Raw genomic sequence first — 18887 nt, 5'->3', positions numbered from 1 at the left:
GTAAAAAGTCGGAACGAGGAAGAAGGGAGTCGTAAAGGTCGGAACGAGGCGAAGGAGAGTCGGAACGGAGGGGACGAGCTGTGGAGAGGCGGCGAGTCGGACGAAGGGTGCTCGCGTCGTGCAAGGAGCTGCGCGCCCGAGAGAGGCCGGCAGCGCGACCTGGCCGAGGTGGAGACGCTCGTCGCACATAATAAAGATCCTCTATACCCCGAGCATCAGCAACCCCCTCCTGTTTCCCCCGCGCTGAGATAGTGCGACCAAGGGGGCCCCGTTCCCACCCCCTGCCAGGCACTGTCCACGAGGCCCGCGGGTTGCGGGGCCATCGCCGCTCCGCGTCTCATCACCAGACGGGTAGGCCCGACCAGGTCTCGGCCCCAGGCCTACCTCATTCTTGAGGGTATTTCTTTTCCTTGGTTTTGGGTATGTGTTGTCGGCGCCGTCTGTGAAGTAGAATTGTATAAGTGTTGCCGTGTGCTCGGTAGTCGGTATTAGCTCTGCACTGTGTTTTCACTTTTATGTTTGCTTTTTGTGTAAATGGAATTGTGTTTTCTTTTTTTTGTGTGCATTTGGTGGAATTGTATTTGTGTGCTTCCCGTGTGCCGAGAATAAACGTGCTTTATTGTTGAACTGTTCTCCCGCTTCGCTTCGTCTTTTTCCCCATTGAACCCCCATCTTGCTTCACGTAAAGGGTTGGTAGTGGGCTGAATACGCCCGATAATTAATCGAACCGTCGAGGTCGACGATAACACCGCTCGGTTATTCTGATAGTACGGAACGGGTCGCTTAAGTGGCCCGTGTCCGAAGTCGACCTGCGGCGAGGTGCGATCGCCCGGTCTACCCTCCGCGTGGGTACTTAGGTAGTTCGAATTTGGCGAGCAACCCTATCCCACGCGGGGGCTGATTGGCTCGATCGCGGTGAGACCGAAAGGTCCACCCGTGACTGGTTCCCGGCGTTAGTCCGAGAGGGTCACGACTGGATTGTCCGTCCGGTGGGCGACGTGCCGCGATTCGAGTTACGTGGCCGTCCGCACGCCGGCGGGCGCGAAGACCGCAACAATATGAACCACAATACATAAAAAATCTTACCTGATCATATATGTGTAATGTCATTTTTTAAAATCGTAATTTTATGAAAATGAAAGTACCACTGCGTGGGGGTATAGTGTTCTAAGAACTCTCTCGTTACTTCTGCCGCTGAAGGTGGAAGGTTATGTTTTCACCCCTGTCTGTCTGTTTACTTGTGTCTGTTTAAAAGTTGTGGACAGATTCGGATTAAATTTGGTGGGCAGATTCGGTGTGTGACAAGGACGAACTGATTCGATTTTGGTGTAGATCTGGATCTGACTACTCAAATTTTTAAAGTGATTCTTCACCATTGAGAGATAGGGCCAAAAATGATAATAACACGATATCTCAAAAAATTGTGGGCGGATTCGGACGAAACTTGGTGGAGATGTTGGGTGTGTGGCAAGGATGAATTGGTTCGAGTTTGGTGAAGATCCGAATCTGATCTGTATACGAGAATTGTTTAATTTTAAAAGCGATTGTTCACCATTGAGAGATAGGGCCAAAAACGATTTTTTTTTCTTTTTTTGTATACCTTGTCGAGGCTCGTGTGAGAGCTAAAACACAACGCACAGCAAGGGGGACATGAGACAGGAGGGGAGGGAGTGGGAAGGACAAAACAGTGGGGAACAGAGACATTAGGAGATCTGTGGAAGGGAGAGGGATGGAATGGGGAATAGAAGATGGACATTACAGGGACTTTCAGGAAGGAAAGCAGGGAATTTGAAGGAAGTGGGCTTGGGTAGATTATCGGGGGTAGAAAAGATTGAGGATTTGGATGGGGGATGATAAGAGGTGGTGGTGAACAGCTGTTTTTGAAGGCCTGGAGGGAAGAATGGGAATGAATAGAGTGAGGGAGTTTATTCCAAAGGCGGGAAAAAAGAGGAATGAAAGAGTGAAGGTGAGCAGTGATTTGTGATTTTGGTAGTTTTACCAGAAGGGGTTGTTGGCGGACCTTGAGTGCCCTGCGGAAATGTGGTGGGGACAAATCGCAGACAGAGCAGGGGGGGGTGAGGCTGGAGAGGAGACGGTAGAAGACAGAAAGACCACCGACCAACCAGCGGTGATTGAGTGAGAGGCCCAAAGACTCAGCCTCATTGCGGGAGATGCCAATGATCCGAAATGCCTTGGTTTCCACAGCGTGAAGCCAAGAAAGGTGGGAGGCAGGAGCACCAGCCCAGAGGGGAGAGCAGTACTCCAAAAGGCTGCGGACAAAAGCTTTGTAAGTGGTCAGGAGCTCAGCTGGGCCGAGGAAGGACTTTGCACAACTGAGGATTCCCAGTCGGCGACTGGCTTTGGAGGCGAGGTTTGAAATGTGGCTTTCCCAGGAAAGGTCATGGCAGATAGTGAGACCCAGAAGCTTGAAAGAAAAGACTTCTTCCAGAGGATTGTTGAGAAAGTGGATGGGGGGGTTTTCTAAATGGTCCTTTCGAAGAGACAGAGTGAGAGTGTGAGATTTGTCCGGATTGAAAGACATGTTCCACGTGTTGGACCAGTTTGTGATTTTAACCAGATCTGCAGTGAGTGAAGAAGCTGCTGCTTGCCAGTCTGAGAGATGACCGATGGTAAGGCAGAGGGTGGAGTCATCAGCAAAGAGATATGGAGGATTTTCCAGAGAGTCGTAGAGATCATTGATGAAAACCAGAAAAAGAACAGGGCCCAGAACGCTACCCTGAGGAACTCCAGCCTGGACAGGAATAGGGGATGAAAGAACTCCATTTGGGGCCACACATTGACTGCGACAGGAGAGGAAGTCTGCGAGCCATGAGTGGAGATGGCCTTGGATACCATAGGAAGAGAGTTTGGTGAGCAGGGCAGGGTGCCAGACTGTGTCAAAAGCACGTGAAATGTCCAGGGAACGCTCGGATTTCCTGTCTGGCATCGAGGACTTCCATCCATTGTTGGGAGAGCAGAAGCAGCATATCCAGGGTAGAGTGACCTGGTCTCAAATCAAATTGATGATCGGAAATCAAGCCGTTGGAGAAGAGGAAGGATTTAATGCCTGACGCGATGATGGATTCCATAACCTTGCTGATGATTGGGAGAAGGCTGATTGGTCTGCAGTTGCAGGGATCTGTTTTTGCACCTTTTTGTGCAGAGCAGTGATGTTTGCTGATTTCCAAGGAGATGGCAGATGACCTTGAGCAAATGAGAGGGTGAATAGAACAGAGAGAGGGTGAGCAAGAGCAGAAGAGCAGGCTTTGAGGACACGTGGGCTGATGCCGTCTGGACCGGTTGCAGAATCTGAGTCGAGGTTTGACAGCAAGTTCTCCACCTTGTCAGGAGAAAAGGACACAGAGTCCAGGGACAGTTTTGTGCGACTGGGTAAGGTGGGTAGAGAAAGTGATGGGTTTTGGACACAAGATTTAGATGCAAACACCGAGTTTAGGCATTCAGCTTTTTCACGTGCGGTATCAGCAGTGCGGCCATTTGAGGTAAGGGAGGGATGGAGAGGGAACATACACCAGAAACAGATTTGATTAGACGCCACCAGAATTTGTAGGAGGGAGACAGGTTTGAGAGTTCAGACTTAAGATTTGAAAGATGTTGTTTTCTGGCTCTCCTGATGGTAGATACACACTTGTTCCGAGCTTTATGGAAGGAACTGAGATTGCACTCAGTTGGGTTTGCTTTCCATGAGACAAAGGCAAGTTGTTTCAGGACAACTGACTTACCACAAGCTTCAGTGAACCAAGGGTGGGAGGAAGGGTAGGACAGCTGAAGACGAGAGGGGATAAATCTGTGCATGAGGGAGAGCAAGTTTCTTTGAAAGAATTCCCAGGATGAGTTGATGTTTGAGAAAGTAGTGATAGGAGACCAGTCTGTCAGTTTGATGGCTGCTTGGAGACCCTGCCAGTCTGCTTGAGTGAAATGCCAGACTCGACGGTGGTGAGGTGGTTCTCTGATAATAGCCAGAGAGATGTCCACTTTGACAAGGATGTGGTCAGAAGAACCGATTGCAGCGGAGGAAGAGCAGCAGATATTTTCAGGGAAATTTGTCAAAATCAGATCCAGAAGAGATGGAGTACCATTGGTTGAGATCCAGGTCGGGAAGTTGACAGATTGAGTCAGTCCCAATGAGTCACAGAAATCTTTTGTTGAAGTGCCATGGCAGGTGAGAGGGGTACCCACACCCAACCACCTGGCATGATGACAGTTGAAGTCACCACATATGAAGGAGAGTGTTGGGATGAGAGGATAGAAGTTGGTTCATGTTTTCGGAGAGCAAGATGTAAATGGAGTCATCACTGTTTGGTGGATGGTACAGCACCCATATAAATATGAGGTGGGAGTGGAAGGGAAGCCGTAGCTTCAGGGGAGGTGAGGTAACTTCCAACATAACGGGGAGTGAGGGCAGTGCATGGAGAGTGAGGAATAGAGTCTTTGATGGAGAGTGCAACACCTCCACCAGGATGAGGCTCAGGTCTGTTATACCAGAGGAGAGAGTCACCAGGGAGAGATACTTGGGAGTCAGACATGTCTTGGGGAAGCAAAGTTTCTGTTATGCAGATTATGTCTGGTTTGTCAGTGGCAACCTGTATGGAAAGATCTAAAAGGTTTGAGCAATGGCCCCGGATATTTGAGGTCCACACTTTTAATGACGAGGGAGGGGAGGAGGCTTTGGGTGCAGGGGGTGGGGGGAGGGGGAGTATAGCACTCGGTGGCTCCAGTCTGTGAGCTTGTGTGGCCTATCACTTCATGGCTGAGCTGTTGTTGCTCTGAGACGTTTCCACTTCACAACAACAGCACTTACAGTTAACCGGGGAAGCTCGAGCAGGGCAGAAATTTGACGAAATGACTTGTTGGAAAGGTGGCATCCTATGACGGTGCCACGTTGAAAGTCACTGAGCTCTTCAGTATGGCCCATTCTACTGCCGATGTTTGTCTACAGAGATTGCATGGCTGTGTGCTTCATTTTATACACCTGTCAGCAACGGGTGTGGCTGAAATAGTCGAATCCACTAATTAGAAGGGGTGTCCACATACTTTTGGCCATGTAGTGTATATGCTCTCCAAAGTGCCCTTCTCATTTTCTCTGTTTCACCTACTGCTCTCAAAACATGGACAAATGTTCTAACTTTCTTTCACCGTCTAAATTCTTGCCATGAGGCCAAGATCTCTCACCCTCAAGCTGAAATCCAACACTACAGGGAGTGGTTGAAATTTTCCCACGCAAATGGTGGGGAGTAGGGGGGGTGGAGGGTGGTTTGAAGCTCTTAAGTTTTCCATTGTTCATGATTTGAAGTAAATTATCAACCACATGCCTGGTGTTGGCTTAATGGTTCGGGTGGTGGGCTTAGGATCCTGAGTTTAAATCCCCCTCGGCTGTTGAATTAATACCAAGTGGGGTTGACTCTGCCTGTCATCCTTCCGAGGTCGGCAAAATGAGTGCCAGCATGCTGGTATCCTGTGTCGAAGTGGCAACCTGTCCAGGATTGTGTCCAATAGCCAAGGAGACTGCTTAGGCAGCACCAACGCTCTGCATCGAGTATGTTCCCAATGGATGGATGGATGGATGGATCAACCACCCTACCAGTATTCCACTCATCCTGACCTGGACTTCTGGACTTGTTACCCTCACAGAAGGAGAGGGTATTGCATTTGGGTCCATTTGTTTGTTTGTTACTTGCAAAATCGAAGATTTGTTTCAAGTATATTGGTCAGTCGATTTTGTTATTCTGTCTATTTGTCTGTCTGTCTGTCTGTTTATCGCCTACAGGTCACAAATTAAAACCAATTGTCATGAAACTTTACCAAGTTGTGGAGGTAGTCAAAACTGAGAAGCCTATTAATTTTGAGGTCAAAAGTCATCTTAAGGTTGAATTTCTAAAATTGTCATTTTTCTTCCGATTGACTTGAAGTTTGAACATGATTCACATATTACATCACTAGGTTGGGAAAGCAACTATTTTTGATGTCAAAAGGTCAAAGGTCAACTCAAGGACAAACTTCTAAAATCATCAATTTCAATCTGAAAAATAATCAATTTTCATCCGATTGACCTGAGCTTTGATTGTCAATTTTAATCCAAACCAGACGACCCGTGAACCCGTTCGGTTCCCGTTGTGACAGCGGTTGATGAAAAAAAATCATTTCAAGAAATAAAAAGATAGCTCCAGCAAACTTTACAGCTGAGGTTGTTTGCATTGATCAAATACTCCCAAAGAGTACTTGACTGAATCGGGAATTGATTTTTTAATAATTTTTTTCGTTGCCCGATTTGAACGAAACTTGATATTGCGCGTCAATGTGAAAAAAACAACGGAGAAAAGGAAGTCAAAGAAATTATTGTGCGTAATCTTCTAAACACAATTTTATTTATTAATGAACACGGAAGTATTAGATCAAAATGGCGATGTTTATTTTATGCTTAAAAATAAATCGTTCTTTGTCTATACTAAATGTTTGAGATTTTAAAATAAATCATTTCAAGAAAACAAAAAAGACAGCTCCAGCAAACTATACCACTGAGGTTGTTTGCATTGATCAAATTCTCCTGAAGAGTACTTGACTGAATCGGGAATTGAATTTTTAATCATTTTTTCGTTGCCCGATTTTAAACAAAACTTGATACTGCACACCGCAGGAGAATGGTAATTAGGGTGGCACTAAAAATTTTGTGCTATCGTGTACAGTTTTGGCTTTATTTCAGGAACATACATAAATGCAAACATACAAGATGAGAGTTTTAGTAATATTGTTGCGGAAATGGGCCCTGAGTGGGTTATTAAATATAGGATTAGCCCAGATCCCCCCCCTTAAATGCATGTTCAGCCAGGTTGTTTGGTAATCGGACGTTACATGTGTGTCGGGAGGTGTAGCAGGCTGTCCATTGTTCATACAGTGGTGGTGTACCGAGAGGCACTTCTTCCTTCCCCCCCCCCCTCCTAACTAGTCCCCACCCGGCGCTCTGACAGTCAGTCAAGATGTGCCGGCAACCCATTGGCGGAGGGCTGCTGCAATCTCGAGCGATGGACCAATCACGGATCCCCGGAGGAGGCGCTCCAGAAGAGTGAACCCCAAGAAGGCAAGGGAGAAACTGCTAGTGTCGAGTCTGCCATCTGCTGGACGAGGAACTGCCCAGTGTCAGTCGGCGATCTGCTTTGTGGAGAGTGGTTTGGCCGGCTGTTCCTCCCCGGCCATGGACCCAGCATGCAGAGTCCAACACCCAGATTTGGCCTAGTCTGGTGTACGGGCAAGGCCTGGATTCGCATACTGGACCTTGTGAGAAACCAGCTGGAACCAACCATAGATCTGACTATCTTGTGCCGTCGACCTTACGGGGGCTGGACGCGCCGCGGCATGCACGAGTGGTGCCGGGAAAAGGAGTACGAGCGCCATCTTGCCACGCGACATGATCGAGCTTGGGCGCTCAAATCCGTTGACATCGGTTTCTCACGAGCCGCACTCGTGCCTTCGACACTTTTCCTATAATCTATGAGGCACTACCAAGTACTCTGTGTCTTGTCTGCATGTGGCCAGGCCTAAGGTTTATTTCGCTTGGGCCCCCTTCGAAACCCGTATCTGTAGCTCCCTAGTTAAGAGCGGGTTATTGATTAATTATAACGTTCGTGAATGCTTTGCTTGTGTCGTGTTCCCCAATGTGTTCCCAATAAATCTTGCTGAGTTATACGAAAGTTGCCGCCTTGAGTTTATTCGTGCCGTGCTGAGGAACAATCCGCTCGATTTGTATTTAAAACCAAACGGGCTACGGACTGGCAGACTTCGCTCGGTCTCTGACAAACCCAGTCTGTAGCCGGGGTCTATTTCCCCAACTGGTAAGGCCCAGGTGTACTTTGGTATCGCGATCCGAGGCACGTGACCCGAGACCTGTGCCAAACTAGCCGGTGTTATAAACCCCTGAGACGGTGGTGCCTGTTTAGTGACGCCGAATCTTCAACATTTGGCTGTCAAGAGTAGGGTGTGAATCCCGCCACCATCGAATCTATAACAATATATAGATAGATAGATGAAATGGACAATTTAATGTATCAATGGCAAAATTTGGAGCCGGGTGGTGTATTTTGCAAGTATCATGCTCAGCACGATGTCTTTTTCTTGTTATCTTGCCAAAACGAAGTTTTTGCAAGATATGTTAGTCAGCTTGTATGTTTTTTTTAATTCTATTTTTTATTTTTTTGTTTGTCTGTAATCACATATAAAAAATTCTGCAGAGCACAGTTATCATTGGAAATTTTTGTAACTTCGCATATCAGAGGCCTATAGAGGTCCCTTTCAGCGAACAAAATTTTGAAGGTCAAGGTCAAAGGTCAAGGTCACTTTGTCGCAAATCAGGGGAGTCGACAAAACCCTTATTTTTTGAGTAATTTTGATCAGATCGTCTTCAAACTTCATGGGAATATAGTTCATGGTCTGGCGCTCAGCTGATTAATTTTTGGTGGCGATTGGCCTTGACCTTCATATGTTTTTTTTTTTTTTGTCTGTAATCATGTATAAATCACTCTGCAGAGCACAGTTATCATTGGAAATTTTTGTGACTTTGCATATCAGAGGCCTATAGAGGTCCCTTTCAGTGCATAAAATTTTGAAGGTCAAGGTCAAAGGTCAAGGTCACTTTGTCGCAAATCAGGGGAGTCGACGAAACCCTTATTTTGAGTAATTTTGATCGGATCGTCTTCAAACTTCATGGGAATATAGTTCATGGTCTGGCGCTCAGCTGATTAATTTTTGGTGGCGATTGGCCTTGACCTTCAGGTTAGTGCCTCAGGTCAAACATATTTGACCCCAAGGTCAAATTTTCAAGTTTTAGGAACCATATCGTGTAGTACCTCAAATTGAACACCTCGATGAGTGCTTTCTAGATATGTCAAGCTTGAGACATTATGATGTCATTTGGTGACGTTATGAGGCAAACGCATATTTTTCATGGCTACTCTGTAGCACGATTCTCATCAGAATCTCTCGTCGGCAGATATTCCTCAAGGAGTCGCTCCTGGTGGATAGCAGCTCTGTTCACCTCAGTGTGACCTTTAAAGAAGTCACACGTGGTCACCTTTTGGCAAGATACGGGTCACCCTGCGGGTGACATTGGTTTATTATTCTTTTTTTTATCAATGATCTTCTTTCTTGGACAAATTAACCAAATTAATTGTATACTGATGACTCAACATTACATTCCTCTACATACATTTTTCACATCTTCTCCATCTTCTCTTGCTCGATCTATATCTCATTTTATCACAACTACTTCTACAAATTCGGATTTGGACAGGATTCCTCAGTGGGGCAAATGTAATCAAGTTACGCTTAATGCTTCTAAAACTTTTGTGTTTCTGATTTGTCTTTCTAAAACGGCTCTTAATTTTCCCATCTTCTTTGAAGACTCTACAATTTCACCACTCAATACAGCAAACATACTTTATATCACTCCAACAAAAAATCCAACTTGGAAACCTCACATCTACTATAAATGGATGAATTGTGTGTGTATGTGTGAGGAATACTTTTGTATCGAATAATTACCTCCGTCTATTCATTAATTACACACTATTGGAATGTACCTTTTGATCCTTTCGACCCCTAAAGACCCAGAGGACTCTGTAGACCATTCAAGACTACTATAAATGGATGAGTTGTGTGTGTTGTTTTTTGTGGAGTTCTGCTAGAGCGTTCTGATGTGGAATGAGATACACCCGAATGATTGTCATGACCTCCTGAGTTGATTAGGTTGATTAACTACAAAGACTGTTAGAATTACCGTGTTTTAAACACACACCGTGTTAAGGTATATAAAGCAGCTAAATACATCCTTCTACTATGGCATGGCATGCGAATTACAAAATAAATAACAAACAATGATAACATTGTAACAAAGCATATATTAATTAATACTAATAATATTTACAACAATAATAAGAATAGTAGTATCAAATGGCAATAATAATAATAATAATGAACATATAATCCCTGTGCTGGCCCCAGGCACATCTGGCCTTAGTGAAAGGCAAGCTAATGCTGAAGCTGTACAGCAAGCGGGTATGCAACAAGGCTGTGAAGACCAATAATAATTTGGTCCATCGGACCAATGGGTCCATTTGTTGTACAAATAGCTAAGTCTTCTTCGAGAAAACTGGGAATCCTGTTCAGATGTCGAAGATTCTTCTTGTCTGAACAGTTGCTCCGATTGTATAAAGTATTGATTCGTCCTTGTATAGAGTAATGCTCTCACATCTGAGGAGGTTATAGCTCTCCATATTTACTTTACAGAGCCAAGTCTAAAGCAATCCGACTTATCAACTCTCCCAATCTGATCTCAAAACTCAACTTGCTTGAAATATGCTGCAATGTTGACTGACTTTCCTTTTTATAGCTCACCTGGAATGTAGTAGTTCCGGTGAGCTTATGGGATGGTGTATCATCCGTCTGTCCATCCATCCACAAACACTTGCCACTTCTTCTCTGAAACTACACACACGATTCCGATGAAACTTGACCACAACGTTTCATCACCTGGTATGTACCAAAGTTTGTTCACGTCATTAAAATAAATAAATAAATAAATAAATAAATAAGCAATTAAAAAATCAGGGCCCCAAAGGGCTCTATGGGGAGGGGGGGTTGGACCCAAAAAATAGGTATCTACTTTCTTCTCAAAAAATACACAATTCCGATGAAACTTGACCACAACCTTCATCACCCATGATGTACCAAAGTTTGTTCACATAATTAAAATAAATAAATAAATAAATAAATTAAAAAATCGGGCTCCGAGGGGCTCTATGTGGGGGGGAGGAGAGTTGCACCCAAAAATAGGGGGGAGGAGGGTTGCACCCAAAAATAGGGGGAGGAGGAGGGTTGCACCCAAAAATAGGGGGAGGAGGAGGAGGGTTGCACCCAAAAATAGGGGGGAGGAGGAGGGTTGCACCCAAAAATAGGGCGGGGGGAGGAGGAGGGTTGCACCCAAAAATAGGGCGGGGGGAGGAGGAGGGTTGCATCCAAAAATAGGTATCTGCTTTCTTCTCAAAAAATACACACACAATTCCGATGAAACTTGACCACAACCTTCATCACCCATGAGGAACCAAAGTTTGTTCACAGCAATAAAATAATCGGGGTCTAAGGAAGTATGTGGGGGGAGGGGGGTTGCCGCCCAAAATAGGTATTTCCTATAACATTGGTTCATTGACGCATTTTTCTGATTCTGTCCCATGTTGACTTCCTCCTCAGTATCATTATTCTACCAATTGAGTGTACACAGGTATTGCCCCTATTTTCTATCGATGTTACTTTGGTTTCTGCCCCTGAGAACTGACTGCTCGCATACCTCCACCATTAGCTAGACCATGAAATACTTGGCAAGCCACGACATCACATGATTATTATGATTATTATGTCACCATTGGCAACTCATGGGTGGACCGTTCGTTATATTTGTTTCCTTCCCTTCACCACTACTGTAAGCTCTGTAATTCTTCCCCTTCTCATCTCTTTTTCCTTACAGTTATGACCTGCCCTTTTCAAAAGGCAGGATTTCCATTTCCTCAAAAACTTGGATTATTTTTCCTTTTCTTCATTTCTCAATCTCTAGTTATTTTTTGTTTCATTTCAGGCCTGGAGCATTTAACTTAAAAAAGAAAAAACGTTAAAAAATAATTGATATCTATATCGATCTCTCTCTCTCTAGATGACTCAGCTTCAAAACCCCAAGGTTTGGATGGATGCTGCTACTCAAATCTTCTACTCTGTGGGACTTGGATTTGGTGCAGTGATGGCGTTTTCCAGCTACAACAATATACAGTGAGCACTGTGGATCATAGTAAATAGGGTGGTGGGTAACGGTCCCATGGTGTGTTTCATTTTATGTCGAGGCAGGTCCACCAACGCAATTTGACACGAGCTTTCACCCTTGTTGGTGAAGGCTAGTGTCGATCTGTGTCGTCAGACAGGTGGAATAATTGATGAAATAAACATGACAGTGATTGAGGTATGCTACCAACTGTGGGAAGCAAGGTGAAGCTGACATATCGGGAGTTAACGCTTCATCAGAGCAAAGGAGGGCGTCCGGAGTTAACGCCGAAACGCAGCTTCTCCTTACTTCCTATGGTGGTTAACATAGCTGGATCAACATTCTTTTGATTTCGTCCATCGTTATACCTCTCCGCCGATGCAGATCGACACCAGCCTTTTCCAGCAAACCTAGTTCTTCATTCTACATATAACAATCAGCAGTATGCCTGGTGTTGGCTTAATGGTTAGGGTGGTGGGCTTGGGATCCATGGATCTTGAGTTCAGGATCTTGAGTTGAAATCCCACTCAGCTGTTGAATTCATACCAGGTGGGGTTGACTCTGCCTGTCATCCTTCTGAGGTTGGCAAAATGAGTGCCAGCTTGCTGGTATCCTGTGTCAGAATCCGTCCAGGATTGTTCCCAATAGTCAAGGAGACTGCTTAGGCAGCACCGACGCTCTGCGCAGAGTATGGTCCCAATGGGTGGATGGTCCAAACACCCACCTGTATGTTCCATAATAAATGGACAGCCCTTTCCTAATGTTCATTGATAAAATGGAAAATTTATTGTGAAATACAATTTCTAACCTTCAAATGTGTTGTTGTTTGCAGCAATAACTGTGAAGGTGATGCCGTGTTCCTGTCCTTAGTCAACTCTTTTACTTCCATCTTCATCGCTATCCCCATCTTTTCTATCCTTGGTTTCAAAGCCAACCTACTTTTTAATGAATGCTTGGACAAGTGAGTATCCTAACCCCAACTACGTCAACACGAGCATGAGACTGAAAAAACAAACAATTGATTGTTACGAGGGAACTGATATTATTCGCTCCTCGTATGCTTTTGCTGAAACACAAATGAAGTGGACAAACAACATGGACTTTGGTACATGGACAAACAAAGGGTTATATGATTATTATTATAAAATAAAGGACAAATAGAGCATCGGAGCTCTCAGGAGGACCACGAATGCGCAAAGATGGAGACCACAAATATTAAGACGAACCAGGATAGGATTCGGATTTTGGCTTTTACTCCTCTACCCTAAAACCCATACAAGTACAGCCACGTGCCTTGCAAAATAATATTGCCTTCTTACCTGACATGGTTATTTTAGCCTTTTTACCTGAAATGGTTCTTAAAGCCTTCTTACCTGACATGGTTCTTAAAGCTTTCTTACCTGACATGGTTATTTTAGCCTTCTTACCTGACATGGTTCTTAAAGCTTTCTTACCTGACATGGTTCGTAAAGCCTTCTTATCTGACATGGTTCTTAGAGCCTTCTTACCTGACATGGTTCTTAAAGCCTTCTTACCTGACATGGTTCTCACGGTCTTCTTACCTGACATTGTGCTTAAATCCTTCTGACCTGACATGGTTCTTAAAGCCTTCTTACCTGACATGGTTCTTAAAGCCTTCTTACCTGACATGGTTCTTAAAGCCTTCTTACCTGACATGGTTCTTAAAGCCTTCTTACCTGACATGGTTCTCACGGCCTTCTTACCTGACATGGTTCTTAAAACCTTCTTCCCTGACATGGTTCTAAAAGCCTTCTTACCTGACATGGTTCTTAAAGCCTTCTTACCTGACATGATTCTTAAAGCCTTCTTAACTGGCATGGTTCTTAAAGCCTTCTCACCTGACATGGTTCTAAAAGCCTTCTTACCTGACATGGTTCTTAAAGCCTTCTTACCTGACATGGTTCTGAAAGCCTTCTTACCTGACATGGTTCTTAAAGCCTTCTTTCCTGACATGGTTCTTAAAGCCTTCTTACCTGACATGGTTCTTAAAGCCTTCTTACCTGACATGGTTCTAAAGCCTTCTTACCTGACATGGTTCTAAAGCCTTCTTACCTGACATGGTTCTTAAAGCCTTCTTACCTGACATGGTTCTTAAAGCCTTCTTCCTGACATGATTCTAAAAGCCTTTTTACCTGACATGGTTCTTAAAGCCTTCTTTCCTGACATGGTTCTTAAAGCCTTCTTCCTGACATGATTCTAAAAGCCTTTTTACCTGACATGGTTCTTAAAGCCTTCTTTCCTGACATGGTTCTTAAAGCCTTCTTCCTGACATGATTCTTAAAGCCTTCTTACCTGACATGGTTCTTAAAGCCTTCTTACCTGACATGGTTCTTAAAGCCTTCTTACCTGACATGGTTCTTAAAGCCTTCTTCCTGACATGATTCTTAAAGCCTTCTTACCTGACATGGTTCTTAAAGCCTTCTTACCTGACATGGTTCTTAAAGCCTTCTTACCTCACATGGTTCTTAAAGCCTTCTTACCTGACATGGTTCTTAAAGCCTTCTTACCTGACATGGTTCTTAAAGCCTTCTTACCTGACATGGTTCTGAAAGCCTTCTTACCTGACATGGTTCTCACGGCCTTCTTACCTGACATGGTTCTTAAAGCCTTCTTACCTGACATGGTTCTAAAAGCCTTCTTACCTGACATGGTTCTTAAAGCCTTCTTCCTGACATGATTCTTAAAGCCTTCTTACCTGACATGGTTCTTAAAGCCTTCTTACCTGACATGGTTCTTAAAGCCTTCTTACCTGACATGGTTCTGAAAGCCTTCTTACCTGACATGGTTCTCACGGCCTTCTTACCTGACATGGTTCTTAAAGCCTTCTTACCTGACATGGTTCTAAAAGCCTTCTTACCTGACATGGTTCTTAAAGCCTTCTTACCTGACATGGTTCTTAAAGCCTTCTTCCTGACATGATTCTTAAAGCCTTCTTACCTGACATGGTTCTTAAAGCCTTCTTACCTGACATGGTTCTTAAAGCCTTCTTACCTCACATGGTTCTTAAAGCCTTCTTACCTGACATGGTTCTTAAAGCCTTCTTACCTGACATGGTTCTTAAAGCCTTCTTACCTCACATGGTTCTTAAAGCCTTCTTACCTGACATGGTTCTTAAAGCCTTCTTACCTAAAATGGTTCTTAAAGCCTTCTTTCCTGACATGGTTCTTAAATCCTTCTGACCTGACATGGTTCTTAAAGCCTTCTTACCTGACATGGTTCTTAAAGCCTTCTTACCTGACATGGTTCTTAAAGCCTTCTTACCTGACATGGTTCTTAAAGCCTTCTTACCTGACATGGTTCTCACGGCCTTCTTACCTGACATGGTTCTTAAAACCTTCTTCCCTGACATGGTTCTAAAAGCCTTCTTACCTGACATGGTTCTTAAAGCCTTCTTACCTGACATGATTCTTAAAGCCTTCTTAACTGGCATGGTTCTTAAAGCCTTCTCACCTGACATGGTTCTAAAAGCCTTCTTACCTGACATGGTTCTTAAAGCCTTCTTACCTGACATGGTTCTGAAAGCCTTCTTACCTGACATGGTTCTTAAAGCCTTCTTTCCTGACATGGTTCTTAAAGCCTTCTTACCTGACATGGTTCTTAAAGCCTTCTTACCTGACATGGTTCTAAAGCCTTCTTACCTGACATGGTTCTAAAGCCTTCTTACCTGACATGGTTCTTAAAGCCTTCTTACCTGACATGGTTCTTAAAGCCTTCTTACCTGACATGGTTCTGAAAGCCTTCTTACCTGACATGGTTCTCACGGCCTTCTTACCTGACATGGTTCTTAAAGCCTTCTTACCTGACATGGTTCTAAAAGCCTTCTTACCTGACATGGTTCTTAAAGCCTTCTTCCTGACATGATTCTTAAAGCCTTCTTACCTGACATGGTTCTTAAAGCCTTCTTACCTGACAAGGTTCTTAAAGCCTTCTTACCTGACATGGTTCTGAAAGCCTTCTTACCTGACATGGTTCTCACGGCCTTCTTACCTGACATGGTTCTTAAAGCCTTCTTACCTGACATGGTTCTAAAAGCCTTCTTACCTGACATGGTTCTTAAAGCCTTCTTACCTGACATGGTTCTTAAAGCCTTCTTCCTGACATGATTCTTAAAGCCTTCTTACCTGACATGGTTCTTAAAGCCTTCTTACCTGACATGGTTCTTAAAGCCTTCTTACCTCACATGGTTCTTAAAGCCTTCTTACCTGACATGGTTCTTAAAGCCTTCTTACCTAAAATGGCTCTTAAAGCCTTCTTTCCTGACATGGTTCTTAAATCCTTCTGACCTGACATGGTTCTTAAAGCCTTCTTACCTGACATGGTTCTTAAAGCCTTCTTACCTGACATGGTTCTTAAAGCCTTCTTACCTGACATGGTTCTTAAAGCCTTCTTACCTGACATGGTTCTCACGGCCTTCTTACCTGACATGGTTCTTAAAACCTTCTTCCCTGACATGGTTCTAAAAGCCTTCTTACCTGACATGGTTCTTAAAGCCTTCTTACCTGACATGATTCTTAAAGCCTTCTTAACTGGCATGGTTCTTAAAGCCTTCTCACCTGACATGGTTCTAAAAGCCTTCTTACCTGACATGGTTCTTAAAGCCTTCTTACCTGACATGGTTCTGAAAGCCTTCTTACCTGACATGGTTCTTAAAGCCTTCTTTCCTGACATGGTTCTTAAAGCCTTCTTACCTGACATGGTTCTTAAAGCCTTCTTACCTGACATGGTTCTAAAGCCTTCTTACCTGACATGGTTCTAAAGCCTTCTTACCTGACATGGTTCTTAAAGCCTTCTTCCTGACATGATTCTAAAAGCCTTTTTACCTGACATGGTTCTTAAAGCCTTCTTTCCTGACATGGTTCTTAAAGCCTTCTTTCCTGACATGGTTCTTAAAGCCTTCTTCCTGACATGATTCTAAAAGCCTTTTTACCTGACATGGTTCTTAAAGCCTTCTTTCCTGACATGGTTCTTAAAGCCTTCTTACCTGACATGGTTCTTAAAGCCTTCTTACCTGACATGGTTCTTAAAGCCTTCTTACCTGACATGGTTCTTAAAGCCTTCTTACCTGACATGGTTCTTAAAGCCTTCTTCCTGACATGATTCTTAAAGCCTTCTTACCTGACATGGTTCTTAAAGCCTTCTTACCTGACATGGTTCTTAAAGCCTTCTTACCTCACATGGTTCTTAAAGCCTTCTTACCTGACATGGTTCTTAAAGCCTTCTTACCTGACATGGTTCTTAAAGCCTTCTTACCTGACATGGTTCTTAAAGCCTTCTTACCTCACATGGTTCTTAAAGCCTTCTTACCTGACATGGTTCTTAAAGCCTTCTTCCTGACATGATTCTTCAAGCTTTCTTACCTGACATGGTTCTGATATGATAGAGATGTTTAAGATAATGAAAGGTATCGATAAAATAAGTGAAGATGAATTATTCAACAGAGTAGACAGTGATATGACCAGGGGCCACAGCCTGAGAGTAAAGAAGAGAGTTAAGATGGTAGCAAGGCATGGGAACTTTAACTCAGAGAGTAGTTAATGCACGTCATGGTCTCCCTGGAAAGGTAGTGGCAGCAGAAACAGTGGATAATTTTAAATTGTAATTAGATTGATACCTGGAAGTTATGGAGATAGAGGGGTGTGGGGATGTTGGCAGGACTTTTAAGGACCCTGAGCATCGACGGGGGATTGTGTGCATGTGTACAGAGTGCTGTTGGTGGAGGATCTCATGAAAGGGTGTTGTTTTCGGTTGTATTCTTAGGGGGATCGATTAATAAATCGACCCATCCAGGATTGTGGTTGATGTTGTTTGTTTTCACCCAAGAACTACCTTTGCCCACTTCCCCGCCACCCCTCTCAACCGGAGATAAAAAAAAACTAAATTAACTACAAAAAAGAAATAAACAAACAAACAAACAAAAACATTTTGCATTTTTCTATTTTGGTCTTGATCTGGTGTTGGTTTTTGGTCTTTTGATCATAAATTGGTCTGGTGTTGATTCCTTGTGTAATTTGGATTTTGTCCAGGATGCCGGCAATAACTCGCCTCCACTTCACACAGTGCGTCAAGGGATCTTTAACATCCACGGACGTCCATTGCTGGCAAACAGGAGACCCGGGCTTAACATCCATCCCCTTAACATAGCCATGCCCTGCCAGCGAAAAACCACGATGGCAGCTTATAGCTGGGTCAAGATTCGAACCCAGGCTCCAGACAGTGCGTGTACCTCTCGAGTCTGAGCTATCCTGCCGGCTCTTTGTGGGTTTAATAAATCAATTTATGAACGGGTAGATTCTGTTTTCATGAAATGTGTTCCTGCAGATGGATGTGTAAATGTGCAACACTTAAAGGAAATCAAACACGACAACGTGATCAATGTGCCCCCACAAAGGAATAGAGCAACCTTTATTATGTGGCCAATACACCAAGTGTGAGCAAAGTAATAATTCCAACGAATTACACATCAACTAGTCACATATGGTGAAGCTAAAAATAATTGGTTTAACAATGCAGAGGTAACAAGCAGAGATGTAACCATGTCTGACTCACCTTTACTTTGTCTTATTGTCACCAGGAATGTGCTCGCTCTGATGAATGAATTTGATGTAACTGAAGGAATTATCACAAGAGATAACTACGAGAACCAGCTCAACTTCTACAATGCATCCTCTCCCCAACAAATACTCGATCTCAAACTGGCGACATGCAATCTTTACGAACTCCTCAATCAGGTCAGACTCTACCTTCTGCGATACTATGATTAGGTAGCTTTTCCTCCTTCTTTTGCCGTATTAAATCTAAAGAAGCAAATGTCTCTCCTTCAGGCAATTAATTAGCATATGCGCGCCAATTCCCCATTTGAGTTGCGTGCCATTACTCAACGGACACTTCGCTTCAATCTTCACCATACCGTAACCACAATGCTACAACATTCATACAAGGATCAAAATGCCTTTATTATAATCACACCTTTGAACCATTAACCAAGCTCGCTGAACATTTGCCATTGCCGCCTCAACCATAACGAACAACCACAACCACAACAAACATGGACAAC

At 43.9% G+C, this 18887-nt stretch overlaps 1 protein-coding gene across 5 annotated transcripts in view; it reads left to right on the top strand.

Annotated features, from left to right (window-relative positions):
* The window catches only part of LOC147010429 (sodium-dependent neutral amino acid transporter B(0)AT1-like), a 54991-nt gene that overhangs the window by 18403 nt on the left and 17701 nt on the right, over positions 1 to 18887 (top strand). For all 5 annotated transcript variants that reach the window (XR_015052434.1, XM_085859743.1, XM_085859742.1 and 2 more), the window contains 3 exons: positions 11711 to 11823; positions 12645 to 12773; positions 18405 to 18561. Coding sequence is in view for 4 of the 5 variants with exons in the window: in XM_085859743.1 (XP_085715869.1) it covers positions 11711 to 11823; positions 12645 to 12773; positions 18405 to 18561 (399 nt within the window). In the remaining variant the exon portion in view is untranslated. The remainder of the gene's footprint in view (positions 1 to 11710; positions 11824 to 12644; positions 12774 to 18404; positions 18562 to 18887) is intronic.

The sequence above is a fragment of the Eptatretus burgeri genome, chromosome 16, assembly GCF_056783735.1.
Source record: "Eptatretus burgeri isolate ZD-2024b chromosome 16, Ebu_testis_v1, whole genome shotgun sequence".
In the NCBI taxonomy this organism is placed as follows: Eukaryota; Metazoa; Chordata; class Myxini; order Myxiniformes; family Myxinidae; genus Eptatretus; species Eptatretus burgeri.
Note: the sequence above shows the minus strand (reverse complement) of the source record. Positions and strands in the feature narration are given on the sequence as shown.